At 40.7% G+C, this 18,221-nt stretch overlaps 1 protein-coding gene across 3 annotated transcripts in view; it reads left to right on the top strand.

Moving 5' to 3' along the window:
- Positions 1-11,714, top strand: part of TCEANC2 (transcription elongation factor A N-terminal and central domain containing 2) — a 39,594-nt gene extending 27,880 nt beyond the window's left edge. For all 3 annotated transcript variants that reach the window (XM_067007299.1, XM_059063481.2, XM_059063473.2), the window contains 2 exons: positions 1,570-1,763; positions 10,029-11,714. In XM_067007299.1, coding sequence (XP_066863400.1) covers positions 1,570-1,763; positions 10,029-10,217 — 383 coding nt within the window. In that variant the 3' untranslated portion in view covers positions 10,218-11,714. The remainder of the gene's footprint in view (positions 1-1,569; positions 1,764-10,028) is intronic.
- Positions 11,715-18,221: the final 6,507 nt, after the last annotated feature.

Genomic DNA, 18,221 nt, shown 5'->3' with positions numbered 1-18,221 from the left:
GAGTTTAAGAGTGGTTCCAGAGCTATTCAGGAGATAGGTACATACACAAACAGCACTTAGGCATGCAACCCCCTCTTGTTAATTAGTTGCTAAGTGGTTTATGGTTTTTACTAGTTTAAGCATGATTTTCCCCCTATTATACTCTGACTGTTTATTGCTGACATAAAAAAGCTATTGATTTTTTTTAAAAAGTATACCTATATTATATTCTAACACTTTTTGAACTTTAATTCTAAATGTTTACTTGATTTCTTTGGCTTTTCTATGTGTTTATTTTTATTTAAGTACTTTTGCATATGATATTTTTTGACCCTTTCCTCTTTTTCCATTTTTATTATGAAAATCTCAAACATTCACAAAAATAAAGAGAATAGTACAAACCCCCATAGGCCTTTCACCTACATTCAGTAACTATTAAGGTTTGGTCACATTCACTTTATCTTTCCCTTTTTTGTGTTTTTGTGCTGTTACTGAAGTATTTTAAAGCAGTATCTCAGACCTTTGTCATTTCAGCTTTACATACTTCAGTATGCATCTCTAAAAAATATGGATGTTTTCTTACATAGCTACAGTGCCATCATCATGCTCAACAAAATCAACAATAATTCTTTGATATAATTTAATAACCAGTGTATATTCGTATTTCTTGTTTATCTCAAAATATATTTTAATTGGTTTATTCCAGTCAGGATTTGGATCACACATCACATTTGATAGTTTGGACTCAAAAGACTCTTTTAATCTTTAGCAATCCATAACCTTACTCCCTTTTTTAAGAAGTGCCATTGATGATTGAATGTTGTCCTGTAGAATGTCCCACATTCTGGATTTGTTTCTTATGCTATAATTTAACTTATTCCTCTGTCTCATATTTTCTATAAACTGGAGGTTAGCTTTGAATGACTAGTTACTAGGGTTATGGTTCATCTTTACCCTGGGAGGAGGGTGCAAGACTACTTCATAGGTAGGGCTGTGAAGTGCTACCTCTATCTGATAGTGCCATTCTTAGGGATGTTAGGATTGATCAGTGGAGATGATGACACCTCATCTTTTCATTGTACATTTCCCCATCAACTTTTCATTGACTGATTTCATCCACTGTTGATTGTCACCTGAACAAATTATTTCATCATGGGCCACAAAATTTTTTTAAATTCTGTCAATTTTATCACATTTATTAGCTGAATAAAGAACATTCTGTCAATAACTAGGACTGTTTGGTTGTCCTGAAATATAATATGTACTGAAAAGACAAGATAAATGCTTAATTCATTTTCTTTTATTGCAATTTTTGGATTAAGGAGTTGGTACCTTAGGTGTTCCATTTTAAGTATCTATTGATCATGCTTCTGTTTTATGACTTATTTCCTTGGCTAGCCCAGTGATTCTCCCCCAGTGATTATCTTGTTATCTCAGCCTTTGAGAAACAGGTCTTCATTTGCACAAGAGCCTTTACATCCTTAGGTGTGTGAATAACTTGCTAAGTGCCACACATTAGTCCTTCCAGTTCTGTACCTTTCAGAAGAATACAGAACAACCTTTTCTTTGGTTTCTGTTCTCTTGTTCCAGGTCACACTGTGAACAAGATGCGTCAACACTCAGATTCAGAAGTGGCTTGTCTTGCCAGAGAAGTTTACACTGAGTGGAGAACTTTCATTGAAAAACACGTGGATAGACCTTCTATAGAAGTCCGAAGTGATTCCAAAACCGAGACATTTAGGAAAAATGCCCAGAAATTACTCTCGGAAGCCTTGGAATTGGAGGTAATGTCCTGGTTGGAATGTAATCACTAGGTACTCTGGGTTAAATGACCTTCATATTTTCATAATGAACTTTCATAGTCTTAAGTGCTATGGCTTTATTCTAACTTTTTTTTTTTTTTTTGCGGTACGTGGGCCTCTCACTGTTGGGGCCTCTCCCGTTGCGGAGTACAGGCTCCAGACGTGCAGGCTCAGCGGCCATGGCTCACGGGCTTAGCCACTTCGTGGCATGTGGGATCTTCCCAGACCGGGGCACGAACCTGTGTCCCCTGCATCGGCAGGCGGACTCTCAACCACTGCGCCACCACGGAAGCCCTCTAACTCTTTTTTTTTTTAAGATTCTGGATTTGTAAACATTCTGGGGGACAGTATTGTATAAAGAGTACAGGCTTTGGAACTAGCAAGACATGGATTAAAACCCTGGCTCTAGTATGTGCTGTTGTGACACCTTAGGCAAATCTCTTAACATTTCAGAGACTTGATTCTTTATCCATGAAATGAAGATTATAATTCCTACTACCAAAGATTATTGGAAAGATTAAATGAACCATATATACAAAAGAATAGGATAGTGCCTGGTGGTTAGAAGTCACTTAATGAATGTTGGTTCCTTCCCATTTAAAATTCTTACCCTAACAAATACCATATGATACACTTATATATGGAATCAAAATATGACACAAATGAACTTATTTACAGAACAGAAACAGACCCACAGACACAGAAAACAAACTTATGGTTACCAAAGGGGAAAGGGGTTAGGGGAGGGATAATTAGAAGTTTAGGATTAGCAGATAAAAACTACTATATACAAAATAAACAGCAAGATCCTACCGTATAGCACAGGGAACTATATTCAGTATCCTGTAATAAACCATAATGGAGAAGAATATGAAAAAGAATATATATATATATATATATATAATTGAATCTGTTTTCTGTACACCAGAAACTAACACAGCATTGTAAATCAACTCTACTTCAATAAAAATAAATAAATAAAATTCTTTCCCCTTCCACTGAAGCAAAAATTCTGAGATGGACTCTGTTACGGAATATCAATGGCAAAATAAATAGCTGTCTTTTGAAAAGACTGTACTCCATTTTTGGTCAGCACTCATACCTTTAGTTCTAATGCATATAGTCAATTGCACAATCCCTATCATCTTCATGACCAACAGTTAGATGGTGTTAGTGGTTTGAGGTTCACATGCTGGAAGAAGAATTTTTGCTCATTAGCAATAATATTAATCATCATCATTGGGCTTCCCTGGTGGCGCAGTGCTTGAGAATCCGCCTGCCAATGCAGGGGACATGGGTTCGTGCCCCGGTCCGGGAAGATCCCACATGCCAGTCCGGGAAGATCCCACATGCCGCGGAGTGGCTGGGCCTGTGAGCCATGGCTGCTGAGCCTGCGCGTCCGGAGCCTGTGCTCTGCAACGGGAGAGGCCACAACAGTGAGAGGCCCGCATACCACAAAAATAAATAAATAAATAAAATAAAGTTTCCTAGATTTTCAAGCTCAACATATAAAAAAAAAAAAAAAAAAAAAATCATCATCATCAAATAAATCTTATAGGTCAATTAATATTCTGGAAAAATCAGATATAACATCCATATTTTTTCCTCTTCTCAGGGTATCCCCAATAATGTATCCTTAAAGAATAACTTAATATTATTAACAAAAGAAGCAATTCAGAAGTCTGATTTAAATACCTGATCTGTCACTGCATTCTCTGAAAAAAGTATTTTAACCTTTCTATCTCTATTAGGTATCCACAAAAGAAAGGCAAATGGGCTTGTGGTATATTATTTACTTTTTAAAAATAAAGTTTTGGGTTTTTAAATACAGACTTATGATAGAAAATGAAAAAATATGGAAAGGAAAAATAAGATCACCATTGAACCTACCATCCAGACATAGTTTTGTTAACATTTTGGTGCATTTCCTGTTTGGTAAATTATTGTAGCTCTTTCTTTCTTTTTAATAAATTTATTTATTTATTTATATTTTTGGCTGCATGCAGGCTTTCTCTAGTTGCAGTGAGCGGGGGCTACTCTTCGTTTCGGTGCACGGGCTTCTCATTGTGGTGGCTTCTCTTGTTGAGGAACATGGGCTCTAGGCAAGCGGGCTTCAGTAGTTGTGGCACGTGGGCTCAGTAGTTGTGGCTCACGGGCTCTAGAGCACAGGCTCAGTAGTTGTGGCACACGGGCTTAGTTGCTCCATGGCATGTGGGATCTTCCCAGACCAGGGCTCGAACCCATGTCCCCTGTGTTGGCAGGCGGATTCTTAACCACTGCACCACCAGGGAAGTCCCTGTAGCTCTTTCAATGAATACTGGGTAAGTTATGATTATCCCAGACTTATTAAGAGCCAATTATGTACCAACTGTTCCATAAGATACTTTTATTGATTATTTAAATAACATTGCAGAAAATTGACAATTATTCACATTTATGTTGTATTTTTAATCTTGATCAATATCAGTGTCATTTTGTATATACTTTTCTATATATTTCTATTATATTTATAATTTTTAATGTCTGTTTCATGGTTCAGTGAATTAATTACTGTAAGTTTGCCTAACTTTTCCTAAGGAAGTATTAATATGAATATTAAGCCCTTAGAAGAGAGAAAAAAATATGAAGGTTGTAAGTCTAATTTTCTGGAGTATCGATTAGACAACAAGACTCACTATTCGATGTTTTAAAAGAAGTTTATTTTTAAAAGAAACCAAAATTATTGCAGAAACATAGAATGTGGGTATATAATATGTAGTTAATGTGGTGGTAAATACCAGTTCCCTGTGGTATCTTTTTAAGTAAATGATAATAATGAAGCTACGCTTGTAAGGATTAATGAGCAGTTTGCCTGCTATATTAAACTCAATAATAATTATCCTTTTAGTTTATCCATTAATTATCCTTTAATTGGCACATCAAGTGGTAAGCACTCAAGTGTTACAAAACAAAGTTAAAAAAGTGATACATTCGGGGCTTCCCTGGTGGCGCAGTGGTTAAGAGTCTGCCTGCTGATGCAGGGGACATGGATTCGTGCCCCGGTCCGGGAAGATCCCACATGCTGTGGAGCGGCTGGGCCCGTGAGCCATGGCCGCTGAGCCTGCGCTTCCGGGGCCTGTGCTCCTCAACGGGAGAGGTCACAACAATGAGAGGTCCACGTACTGCAAAAAAAAAAAAAAGGTGATACATTTGTTAGTGCTTTCCAGTGTAATTGGAAAAAATATCAGATTAAACATAGTTGAATGGTTTTGTTCCCGAAGAGTAAATTTTAAAAATTAAAAGTGAGCATCTTAGCCATCTTCCTTGGCCGAAGAAAATCAATCTGTTTTCCCTGCATAAACAACATTTTATAGTATTTTTTTTATCAGTTTGGTATGTCAGAAAATATAAATACAGACACTTTTTACATAAAGTTAACTCTTACCACCCATCATCATCTGAAACATTTTCATATTAGGGCAAATCAGTGAACCATCTAATCCAGTATCTGGTCTTAGACAGTAACCAATGTTGAGTGCATTCAAATCAGACATCAGATCTCCATAAATGTACTTTATCAGGCAGTAGTAAACCATTGGGTAAGTTATTGGCCCAATAACTGAAAATCTTTTGCAATTTGATCTTAGCATGTGTTTTTTCAAATCCACTCATTACATTTTTATAGAAAATAATGTTTCTATGTTATTTATTTGGTCTTATCCTTTAGTAGTGAAAGCCACAGATAAAGAATATACACACACAGCCCAAAAGTGCATCTCTTTATTACTCTACAGATCTTGCTTTCCAGATTCATGGATTGTTTCCTTGTTCTTGGAATAAAGGAATAGATGAATAAAAATTCCATTGTTGAGACCCACACTCCATTCCCCTTTACTTTCTCCCTTCCAGATCTTCTTTGTTCTTCCCTGTCTTTTAGATCTTTCCTCATATGAACGTCCCCTGTGGTGTCATTCTCTTACTTCCCCTTCCTCATTATCCACTCTCCTTCCTACCTCACGGCCTGTGATCATTTTCCTATTATGTCATTTTAAAAAAATGAATCTGATTCTCAAAGTGAGCCTGTTATCGTTAAGAGTTATGAAACACTGGCTGGTTGGCCCAGTTGGTTGTCAGATGGTGCTAATGAGATCCAGGTCAGGGGTACATCCCCATATGGGACTGTTAGTTTTTTCTTTGTTTAATGGCCTCAGACCGTACCTCTGGCTTTGACCAGCTCTTTAATAAATGTATTCAAGTGGTCAAAAAGGAGTGTGGGTATATACGTACAAATCCAATCATGCTATTGGAAAACTCAAACGAAGTTTGCTTCTAGTGGATATTCAATTCACCAAATGTTTAGTTCTACTACTACTAGTGCCAGAGGAGAATGCAAACATGAATGAGTTGCAGTCCTTATCCTAAGAAAGCTTACTGTCTCCTGACTAAGAGCCTGTAAATGACTGACTAAATACAAGGCAGGATGAAATATGTCTGAAATAGTGTTACTGGCAAGTGGTATAAACACACAAAGGACAGAACAATGAAATCTGTTGGGGAAATCTGGGAAGGTTTCATGAAAAAGACAGCACTTGAACTGGCCTTTGTAAGAGTGGTTGGATTTTGCTAACTGGAAAATACATATAAAATAGAAACATATTTCATATGCTATGTATAGGATGTCATTAAAAGAGCAGAAAAGGAGGGAGGTATACGTGGGGAAAGAGGAAATTCATTTCACAAATATTTACTGAGCACTTACTATGTGCCAGTACCTATGGTACTAGGCATGGGTAATTTAGAAGTGGATCCAAAATGGTACCAGCCCTGGAGGGGCTCACAGTCTTCTGAGGGAAGTAGGCAAATGAATAGTCACAATACAGTGTGGGAAGTTCTGCACTTAAGGTAAACACATGAAGAAGAGCTTCTTCCCTTGTTTTTAAAGAGCTTACAGATGTGGCAGACATCACTAATTGATTATGGCACCATTTCTTCTGAGTCAAGAATCCTTGACAAAAGACAGCTCTGGGTGGATTTGTTTTATATCTTCACCCAGCTATTGCCAGTTTGTCCAGGATTGGACAACTGAATAACACATACTCAACTCACAGGTACAAATAGATAAGGAAGGCAAATCAGATTCTCTGTCTCTGGGAAATTGAACTAGGAAATACCAAGAAGCAACAGTGGGAGTTTTGAAACAGAAGGGATATTGGAGGAATTATGAGGAAGCAGAAGCTATGGGTAGAGATGTGTAGAATAGGGGGAGAGAATAAGGCAGTTAGAATTGATGGTCAGTAGGCAAATGGAGAGGAGCAAAAACATGTGAAAAAGAGACCAGGTGAATCAGAGACACAGAGAAAGGATATGGTCCATAAATAAATCCCTAGGTTTCTTACAGCATTCTTGTTCCCATTCATACACATGTATCTCATAGTAAAACCCCTTTTTCTCAAGGTCTCAGTAAGACTCTGGTCCTTTCACCCAAAAGGGCTTACCTAAATTACCAGATTAGGACCCATTGGGAAGGACTCTCAACTTGGGTAGGTTTGGATTATCCAAAGGCAGTTATAAGGTAGGCATTCTTCACTTTGTTCAATGAACATGTTATACACAAGGATGCATGATGAGTCATTTTCCCTTATGGTTTACATTTTAATATTACAAATGTTTTTCTTCATTTCTTCATTCCGATTGGCGTTCATTTAATAAGAAGCATGCATGAGAATTGCTAGCTACTTGCTTCTTATTCCCATCACATTGCTGGTATAGCACCTATCCTGCTGCCCATTGGTTTTCTGTGTACATGCCTCTCCTTTCTAGGCTGTGACTTCTTAGAGCGTAGGGGGTCAGATGTTTTCTGCTTGGGTGTCTCTAATACCTAGATCAGACCATACTCAGAGTAGCAACTCAATAACTATTTGCTGAATGAAGTATGAACAAGTATCCAGTTCTGTGAATTTCAAGGCACTCTCGAGGTTCTTTTATATATATACTACAGTTTGATGGAATGGCCATGACTTATTTTTGCAAATGCACACATACCCCTTCTTGCCCTAACAACCACTCCCCTCAAAAAAAGAAAAAATTTTTAAAAAGCCTTTTTTCTTGCCTGTCATATTAAGTGAATCTCTGAACAGTCAGTGACTAACCATCCTCACACTGGGACGAGGAACCCTCATTGGGGTGAGGAGCCTCTTGCAAACGTTGCTGGACAAATGCTGGGCAGACGGCCAGCCACCCTTATAGCCTTGTAAAGTAGTCTGGTACCCGGGCTGCCTCAGGCTGGGGGCTAGTTCAGTGCCCACCCAGGAGGCCATGAAAAGCTCGAGGAGTCTGGGTTCTGGAGAGCCATGCCACCACATCCATTCACTCCAGCACCAGCCTTGGAGATAATCAGTCAGTCATCAGGACCCCAGACTTCCCTGAACACCTTTTGTCTGTTACACCTAGGCAGATGTCTGGACCTGGATATTCATTCTCTCTCTCCCTTTCTCTCTCTCTCTCAGTCCTGTTCTGTTCCCTGCGTGGTCCTCATTTCTTCCAGGTTTCTTTATTATATTCAATTTGGTCTGCTGGTCTCTCTCTTTTGTTAGGATACTTATCAAACGTCTGGTGATCTTTTTTTTATTTTGGTGCATTTTTTCCTTAAACTTTTCCTTTTTAAAATATAAGTATAGTACATATATGGAAAAGCACACAAAAGATATATGTACACCTCACTGGATTCATCACCAAGCAAGTGCCCACCTCACCTGGCCTGATCCTACTTATTGTCCAGGTCTCACGTCAATTGCCATTCCCTCCTGAGGCCAGGAACTTCCCTCCTGGGCCAGGTCCCTTTGCTACAGCTCTGTGCCCCGGAACTCGCTCCTGTCCTCCTTCCCAGCCCTCAGTACACTTGCAATCCTTGCTTCTATCTGTCTCCAGCCAACCCGTGCTCTCTGTGGAGTCAAGAGCTGTGTTGACCTCGTTCACTGCTCTTTCCTCAGCCCAGGCACATAGTGCTGAGTAAATATTTGAATGTGTGGTAGGGTAGGGAGGGAGAGAATGAAGGGAAAAAAGCAAGTGAGAGAGAAATTTGTTTCCTGTTTTCAAGGAACTCTCAGGGAAGACAAACTCAAAAAAATAGATCATTATAATATGTTATGAAAATGACTAAGGGAAGTTCGGGACACTGTGGCAGCCCCAAGGGGAACTTTCAGTCCTTTAAACTAGGATTTGCTTTGTTTGCTTTAGCTAAGCTTTGACATACAAATAGGATTGAGTTTCCTAGGGAAATTGTGCCTTGCTGAGGAAACGTGTACCTGCGCAGAGGTGTAGAGGTGTGTAAAAGCAGCTGAGGTGGTTCAGGCTGGGCTGGGGTCAGGACCAGGGAGGCGAATAGTGAGCGATGCACCTAGGAAGGAACAAAGTGAGGGGGTCCCTGACCAGCAACCCAGTCTGGCCTGGATCCAGATCATATGGGCAAAAGTCTCAGACCTGTCCTGCTTTCATTAGGCCTGTGACTTCAGAAGGGCTTGGGCCTGAGGCAGACCACCCCAGAATTGCCACAGGTCCTATCCTCTAGGCCCTTTTCTGCTTAGCTGACCCTGCAGAGGTCTATCCAGACTCAGCTGGTCTCTCAGAAGGTTAAGGGGGCAGTGAGTATGGTGAAAGGGAAGAAACATGGGTGTTGGAGTCGGGGGCTCCGAGTCAGAGTCCCAACTCTGCCTCTTAATAGTTGTAAGATCTGGAGCATTCCTTTACCTTTGAACCTGTTTCCTCATCTATAAAATGAGATAATAGGAGTTGTGAGCAGTAAATGTGAAAAGTGATTTATAAACTGCTTTACACACACATTAGGATCCAGACCCAGTGTTTTTAAAATGCTGTAAGGGGTTAAAAAGCACTTAAAAAACAAACAAACAAACAAAAAGTATAAACTGTTATACTGATTTATTATCCTTGGTCTTTGTTTCCTGGTTGGTAAAGTACAGGGCTCAGGGCCCAGAACCCATTGCTTGGTTCAAGCCAGTTTCCTGTTATAATGGCAAATATTTCCACCCAGCAGGGGTTGTGAATGAGGTCCCTGTCACAAAGCACATGGCCTTGTTCCTTAATTGCCAGGGTGGAATTAATTTGCTCTTCCTGTTTCTTTTGTGACAGGAAGTAGATGTCCTTGAATTTCAGTTGATTAATGGAGGCCTCTGAGCAAAGTGCTCCAGCCTCTCTTGCTTTTAATCCTTATGCAATGCAAGGCCCTAATTTGATAATTTTGCTGTTTTTTAGATGGATCACCTACTGGTTGAAAATATTGAACAGGAAACGTTTCATCTCTGTTCCCGCCTCATTAATGGGCCATACCGACGGACAGTGAGAGCCCTGGTCTTCACATTAAAGCATCGAGCTGAAATCCGGGCTCAGGTGAAGAACGGCACGCTGCCAGTCGGCACGTTTGTACAGACCCACAAAAAGTGACCTGAGGATGGTTCCAACCCTGGGCTGGGCAGAAAGGAAAATGGGCCTTTCTCTGCCATTCAAAGACTCTTTTAAGTTTGGGCGATGGCTGATGCTGGCGGTGCTGAATTTTCCCATGGTGCCATTCCTTCAGACAGAGGATACAGAGAGCCCTGGGAGACAGACCTGCAGGAAATGGTTCATTAGCTGGAGTGCGCTGGTGCTGCCTAACAGGATGTGCGCTCGCTGTCGCTAGGAAGCGCGGTACGGTTGCCATCACCCAACACAGTGAAAGGGTGGTGGATTCCACTGTGAATATGCCAGGGACACCTCTAAACTTCCCCGTGTCAGGCAGATGAAGTTACTACTTTATTTTGCCACCCTGCAGGTAACTGAAACTCAATTACCACAGCTGCTCACTCGGTTCCATCCCCCTGAGTTTAGATAGCTCCAGTGCCTCTCAGAACTCCCCTGTCTGTACTCTTTGCTCTACCCCAGGGGTGAGCCTGCCGGAGCCCGCCAACTACCCCTTCTTTCCAGAACTCACTTATCTGAACGTTTCAGCTCTCCCTGGAAGACCTTCTGCGTTGGTCTCCAGAGCCCCCATGCTGAGGCTTCTAATGAGGAACTAGCCTGAAGCATCCCCACACCTTGGGGTTTATTTGAATATGTTGGCTTCTCTCGGTTTAGGGCTCTGTAGAAGATACATAATGAAATTGCTCTTGAAATGAATTACTGTAGGAGAAAAATTATATACATATGTATTTTCAAATGAAATACCCGTATATAGACTTGCTTGAGCAATTATGTGATATTTGCTTTTTTAAAAAAGTAATAATAAACTGGGGCTTTTTTGTCCCTAAAACCAAAGGTATGGCTTGTTCACTGAAAAGTGTTTTGGGTTGGGAAAGAGTATAGTTGGTGAAAATAAAGAATGATTGGATAGGAATTTGAGGGAGGTAGCAAGACCCAAAGAAGGTTTTTTAGGTTAGGGGAGACTGGAGCATGTTCGTAATCTGAAAAGAAGGAGCCGTTAGAAAGGGAGAGATTTAGGGAATTCCCTGGCAGTCCAGTGGTTAGGACTCTGCACTTCCACTGCTGGGGGCCTGGGTTCGATCGCTGGTCGGGGAACGAAGATCCTGCAAGCCTCGCAGCGCGGCCAAAAAAAAAAAGGAGGGAGAGATTTTAAATCCAGAAAAAGAAGAGATGGATTAAAAAGGAAGGACACCCTCTCTCTCACACTAACACACACACTCAGCTTTTTTCTGACACTCTTTTGACAGTAAGTTGCATACATCACAGATCTTTACCCCCAAATGACCAATAAACAAGAAATGATGCTTAGGGACTTCTCTGGTGACACAGTGGATAAGACTCTGCTCTCCCAATGCAGGGGGCCTGGGTTTAATCCCTGGTCAGGGAACTAGGTCCCACATGCATGCTGCAGCTAAGAGTTCACATGCCACAACTAAGGAACCAGTGAGCTGCAACTAAGGAGCCCGCCTGCTGCAACTAAGACCCGGTGCAACCAAATAAATAAATAAATATTTTTAAAAAGAAAAAGAAATGATGCTTAACCTCAAAAATATTCAAAAAGGGGCTTCCCTGGTGGCACAGTGGTTGAGAATCCGCCTGCCGATGCAGGGGACACGGGTTCGAGCCCTGCTCTGGGAAGATCCCACATACCGTGGAGCGGCTGGGCCCGTGAGCCATGGCCGCTGAGCCTGTGCGTCCGGAGCCTGTGCTCCGCAACGGGAGAGGCCACAACAGTGAGAGGCCTGTGTACCGCAAAAAAAAAAAAAAATTAAAAAAAAAAATATTCAAGAAAATGCAAAATAAAGCAATAATACAATGCCATTTTTCACCGATAAAACTGGAAAACATTTTAAATTAGGACACAGGGAGGGGGAAGGGTAAGCTGGGACGAAGTGAGAGAATAGCACTGACATAGTATATATGTCATAGTATATATATTACCAAATGTAAAATAGATAGCTAGTGGGAAGCAGCTGCATAGCACAGGGAGATCAGCTCGGTGCTTTGTGGCCACCTAGAGGGGTGGGATAGGGAGGGTGGGAGGGAGATGCAAGAGGGAGGGGATATGGGGATATATGTATACATACAGCTGATTCACTTTATTGTACAGCAAAAACTAACACAACATTGTAAAGCAATTATACTCCAATAAAGATGTTAAATAAAATGCCAACCTCTGGTGAAGATGTGGGGAAATAGTCACTTTTATACACTGATGGTGGGAATATGAATTACCACATCCTTCTTGGAAAATAATCTGCCGATATTTACAAATATTTAAACATATATGTACATTGACCCAGAAGAAAGTTTTCCTAAAGAAACACATAATACATACAAGGATGTTTTGCGCAGCATTATTTGTGTGTGGGGAAGACTGACAATGAGTAGTCATTAAAAAGAATGGGACTTCCCTGGTGGCACAGTGGATAAGAATCCACCTGCCAATGCAGGGGACACGGGTTCGATCCCTGGTCCGAGGCAAATCCCACATGCCGCGAAGCAACTGGGCCCGCGTGCCACAGCTACTGAAGCCCGCGTGCCTAGAGCCCATGCTCTGCAACAAGAGAAGCCACCGCAATAAGCCCGCACGCTGCAACGAAGAGTAGCCCCGGCTCGCCACAACTAGAGAAAGCCTGTGCGCAGCAACGAAGACCCAATGCAGCCAAAAATTAATTAATTAATTAATAATAAAAAAAGAATGAATGACTTCTGTATCCATTGATCTGAAGGGTTGACCAAGGTTTATTAAGTGAAAAAAAAATTTATAGAGAAATGTCTTTAATAAGAACCCAGTTTTATAGAAAGGAAACAAAAAAATCCTATATATGAATGTATGTCTTTGTACGTGATTGTATGAACACAGAGAAATGTATGAAATGATATATATCAGGTCATTTCCATTGGCTGCTTTAGGGAGGAGAGGGGAGTCAGAAGATGGCATGAGAGGAGATAGGAGATGGGGAAGAAAAAAGTCCGTAGCAAGATGAAATCTGCCAATGTAATGATGTTGAATATACTTGTATGATTCTGTGTGTATTTATGTTTATATTTTTGTTCTTTTAATGGATTAAGCTTATCAGAGATTTATTTTAGAGAAACTTAAAAAAAGAAGCAAGGACAGAAAGAAAGGAACTAACATTGTCTACCTTCTAGGTGCTAGATATTTTTCCTAAGATAATTTATTAGCATTTACATTGATCTTTATATAGTTTTTTAAAAATCCTGTTGAATCATCTCGTTGTATTAGTAGATATTGTTTCAGTTTTTTAGATTTCTTCTTTTATTCAGCAACCATTTGCTGAGCACCCATTCCATGGGGCCTTGTGGATACCTAGCAGGAGCTACAGATGAGACCCTGAGGCTCACCAAGCAGAAGTATCTTGTTCAGTTTCCCACTGCTAGTAACTATGGGAGCTGGAATAATAATTGCTCAGCACTGTGCTATATATTTTAAAAAATACCCAGTTAAAGGTGAGAAAAGTGAGGCTCAACAGTGGTTTAGTAACTTACTCAAGGTCACACGGATAGTCAATAGCAGATCTAAGATTCAAAACCCCAGGTCTATGCTCAACATCACTGATCATTAGAGAAATGCAAATCAAAACTACAATGAGGTTTCATTAGGTCCCATTTGTTTATTTTTGTTTTTATTTCCATTTCTCTAGGAGGTGGGTCAAAAAGGATCTTGCTGTGATTTATGTCATAGAGTGTTCTGCCTATGTTTTCCTCTAAGAGTTTGATGGTGTCTGGCCTTACATTTAGGTCTTTAATCCATTTCTTTTTGTAGTGAGGTGGATGGACCTAGAGTCTGTCATACAGAGTGAAGTAAGCCAGAAAGAAAAACAAATACCGTATGCTAACACAGATATATGGAATCTAAAAAAAAAAAAAAAGGTCAGAAGAACCTAGGGGCAAGATGGGAATAAAGATGCAGACCTACTGGAGAATGGACTTGAGGATACAGGGAGGGGGAAGGGTAAGCTGGGACAAAGTGAGAGTGGCATGGACGTATACACACTACCAAACGTAAAATAGAAAAGCTAGTGGGAAACAGCCGCATAGCACAGGGAGATCAGCTCGGTGCTTTGTGACCACCTAGAGGGGTGGGATAGGGAGGGTGGGAGGGAGGGAGACGCAAGAGGGAAGAGTTATGGGAACATATGTATATGTATAGCTGATTCACTTTGTTATAAAGCAGAAACTAACACATCATTTTAAAGCAATTATACTCCAATTAAGATGTTAAAAAAAAAATCCCCCAAAACTGCAATGAGGTATCACCTCATGCCAGTCAGAATAGCCATTATCAAAAAAGCTAGAAACAATAAATGCTGGAAAGGGTATGGTGAAAAGGGAACCCTCCTACACTGTTGGTGGGAATGTAAATTGATACAACCACTATGGAAAACAGTATGGAGATTCCTTAAAAAACTACAAATAGAACTACCATGTGACCCAGCAATCCCACTACTGGGCATATACCCTGAGAAAACCATAATTCAAAAAGAGTCATATACCACAATGTTCACTGCAGCTCTATTTACAGTAGCCAGGACATGGAAGCAACCTAAGTGTCCATCGACAGGTGAATGGATAAAGAAGATGTGGCACATATATACAATGGAATATTACTCAGCCATAAAAAGAAATGAAATTGAGTTATTTGTAGTGAGGTGGATGGACCTAGAGTCTGTCATACGGAGTGAAGTAAGTCAGAAAGAGAAAAACAAATACTGTATGCTAACACATATATATGGAATCTGAAAAAAAAAAAAGGTTCTGAAGAACGTAGGGGCAGGACAGGAATAAAGACACAGACATAGAGAATGGACTTGAGGACACAAGGAGGGGGAAAGGTAAACTGGGATGAAGTGAGAGAGTGGCGTGGACATATATACACTACCAAATGTAAAATAGATAGCTAGTGGGAAGCAGCCACATAGCACAGGGAGATCAGCTCGGAGCTTTGTGACCACCTAGAGGAGCAGGATAAGGAAGGTGGGAGGGAGACGCAAGAGGGAGGGGATATGGGGATATATGTATACATATATAGCTAATTCACTTTGTTATACAGCAGAAACTAACACACATTGTAAAGCAATTATACTCTAATAAAGATTTTAGAAAACAAAAAATAAGGTCTATTTGCCTGTATGTAGCCTCCCAGGTTGATTTCATCCGCTCTCATGGTTTCAAGCATCTTTTACATGCTGATGACAACTCCATTTGTATCTGCAGCCCATCTCTGTCCCCCAAGTTTCAGACCCTGGATGACCAGGATCACATTTGAAGGGTCTTTTGAGCGCTAGGTGAAGGCGTTTGGACTGATTCCATGCAGGAACTATGCAGTTAGTTTTCTGGTTAAGGGGCTGTGTAGAAGAGAAGCTGGAGCAGGGAGAGAGACCGGAAGTGGGAAGCTTCATTTTTAAACAACTAAAAGGTTCTGTTAACTTAGGAACCCAGACTAAGTTGAAGACAAATTGCTCTCTGGCTGAAAGGCTTCAGTGGTAATAGTTGGAAACTACAGTGATTGCAGAGATGTGCTTTGGAGATTTGGAAAGCAGACTATGTTATTTGTGGCTGTTTTCTCCTTGATGCATATGCAGAATTTCCATGAACACTAATGGAGCTATTCTGAGTGCTTGCTGAAGGGAAGGAGGCTTGCAGACATCCACCCAAGCTTGCCCACCCACTAAGAAGCACCTCTGAGTTCCAGCCTCTTAAAAATGAAAGGGTCAGCTCGTGAAATGAGGTGAGAGAAGTTCCTGGGACCTCTGAGTTGCCTGTAAGCCTAGGCATGAATATGTTTTCTAAATGTGTTCAGTTGCTAGGGGAAATTTGGGAGACTAAATACCACTAGAATCTGCTCCAGCAGCTTATTGATCCTTTTCTTGTGGTCGTTAAATTGGAGGTCCTGGTCTTTGGAGTAGGGAGCTTGTCTATTTTCATTCACTTAACAAAAAAATGTTGCCCAGCTCCTCTGTTCCAGGGACTAGACTGGCCCTGGGGAAACTGCAGTAAATGAGATACAGTTTCTACCCTTCAGGAACTCTTAGTTTGGTGGGGAGACAGACAGGTAGGAAAATAATTACAGTATAGCATATTAAGTGTTTACTGTAGATATTTAAAATGTTGAGGAAGTGGAGAAAGCACTGATTAACACCATTCTAGGGGAAAGAAAGTCTTCACACAGTTAACGTTTGAACCACATCTCGAAGGGCAGTTATGAGATCTTAGCAGAGGAGTCAGTATGTGTGCAAAAGCACAGAGGTGTAAAGTACATGGTTTGTTTCAGTAAAGGCAAATAAAATGGGTGGTCAAAGCATAAGGGTCTTAGGAATGGAGAGAAATGGGGCAAAAAAAAGCCTGGAGGGCTTGTGAAAGAGTTTGGACTTTGGCCTTCAGATCATGGGAAGCCATGAGAAGTTTCTGAGGAGGTGAGGGACCTAATAAGATGTGTTTTTTTTTTTTTTTTTTTTTTTTTTTTTTTTTTTTTTTTTTTTTTTGTGGTATGCGGGCCTCTCACTGCTGTGGCCTCTCCCGTTGCGGAGCACAGGCTCCGGACGCGCAGGCCTAGCGGCCATGGCTCACGGGCTTAGTTGCTCCGCGGCATGTGGGATCTTCCCGGACCAGGGCACGAACCCGTGACCCCTGCATCGGCAGGCGGATTCTCAACCACTGCGCCACCAGGGAAGCCCAAGATGTGTGTTTTTAAAAGATAAAAATGTTCCTGTATAAACAGATATTTAAGGAAAAAAATTTAATGAAAAAAAAAAACACAACTATTTAAGGCAAAGGAAAGAAACACTTGAGATTCAGTAAATGAGAGATTTTTAATTTTTGACAAATGAAGTTTAGAGTTGACCAAACAGATATCATTAGAGAGTCCCAAGTTTGAAAAATGGCAGAAAGCTGAGATAATGCATTTACTGTGTTCAGTGGTGAAGGAACAGGCAGCTGGCCTTTTTTCATTTATAGAATATCAGGTTTTTAAACTTGTGCTTGTCAACCTTGGTTTTCTTTTGCTACAGCCTCAGGCCTCAGAGCCTCACTCTGAGATTTGTAATGTGTTTTGGATGCGTTTATCACAGCCAGATGGGCCAAGGGCTCAGTTTGTTACTGCCCATTATTGCTATCGAAGGGAGTCCATCCAGAAAACAAGGCTTTGGAGCTTCGATTAGTTTAGTGATAGTGCCTTGGTTTCAGAAGAGAGAAGATTTGATTGGATGACTTCGTATTTTCTTTTAAATCAACCAAAATGATACAATTGCTGCCAGGAATAGGCTTACCCATAAGCTAAAGAGGTTGGTTTCAAGATCCAAGAAGACCAGGATGTCCAATCAAATGCTACTTTTTCATCTTGTTAAAATCTTTGATTTAGGGAATTCCCTGGTGGTCCAGTGGTTAGGACTCGGTGCTTTCATTGCCGAGGGCACGGGTTCAATCCCTGGTCGGGAAACTAAGATTCCACAAGCCACACAGCATGGCCAAAAGAAATAAGAAAGAAATCTTGGATTGAGGGCATATTTACTGAGTTCTCATATGCCAAGCCCAGGGGTCAAAGGGATAAATAAAACAGTCTCTGGTCCCAGGAAGCTCACAGTCTAGTGAAGGAGACCGATAAACCATTTTTTTTAAAGGCAGACAATTATGAATTATGAATTCAAAAAGAGGAAATAAGCCAATTAACATATTAGAAGATGCTCAACCTCACTGGTAATCAGGGAATGACAAAGATTAATGCCATCTTTAAAGACCTAAAGGATGCAGGGATAGTGTTCCCTTTAAATCTCTCTTTAATTCACTGGTCTGGCCCCTACAAAATTCAGATGGATCCTGAAAGCTGACAGTGGACCACAGCAAGATCAACCAAGTGGTAGTTCTAATTGCAGATGTGGCATCTTTCCTGGAGTACATTAACATGTTCTCAGGTACAGAGTATGTAGCCAATGATGTAGTGAATGTTTTTCTTTTCCTTCCCTATCA

Source organism: Kogia breviceps, chromosome 1 (assembly GCF_026419965.1).
Source record: "Kogia breviceps isolate mKogBre1 chromosome 1, mKogBre1 haplotype 1, whole genome shotgun sequence".
NCBI classification, from domain to species: domain Eukaryota; kingdom Metazoa; phylum Chordata; class Mammalia; order Artiodactyla; family Physeteridae; genus Kogia; species Kogia breviceps.
Note: the sequence above shows the minus strand (reverse complement) of the source record. Positions and strands in the feature narration are given on the sequence as shown.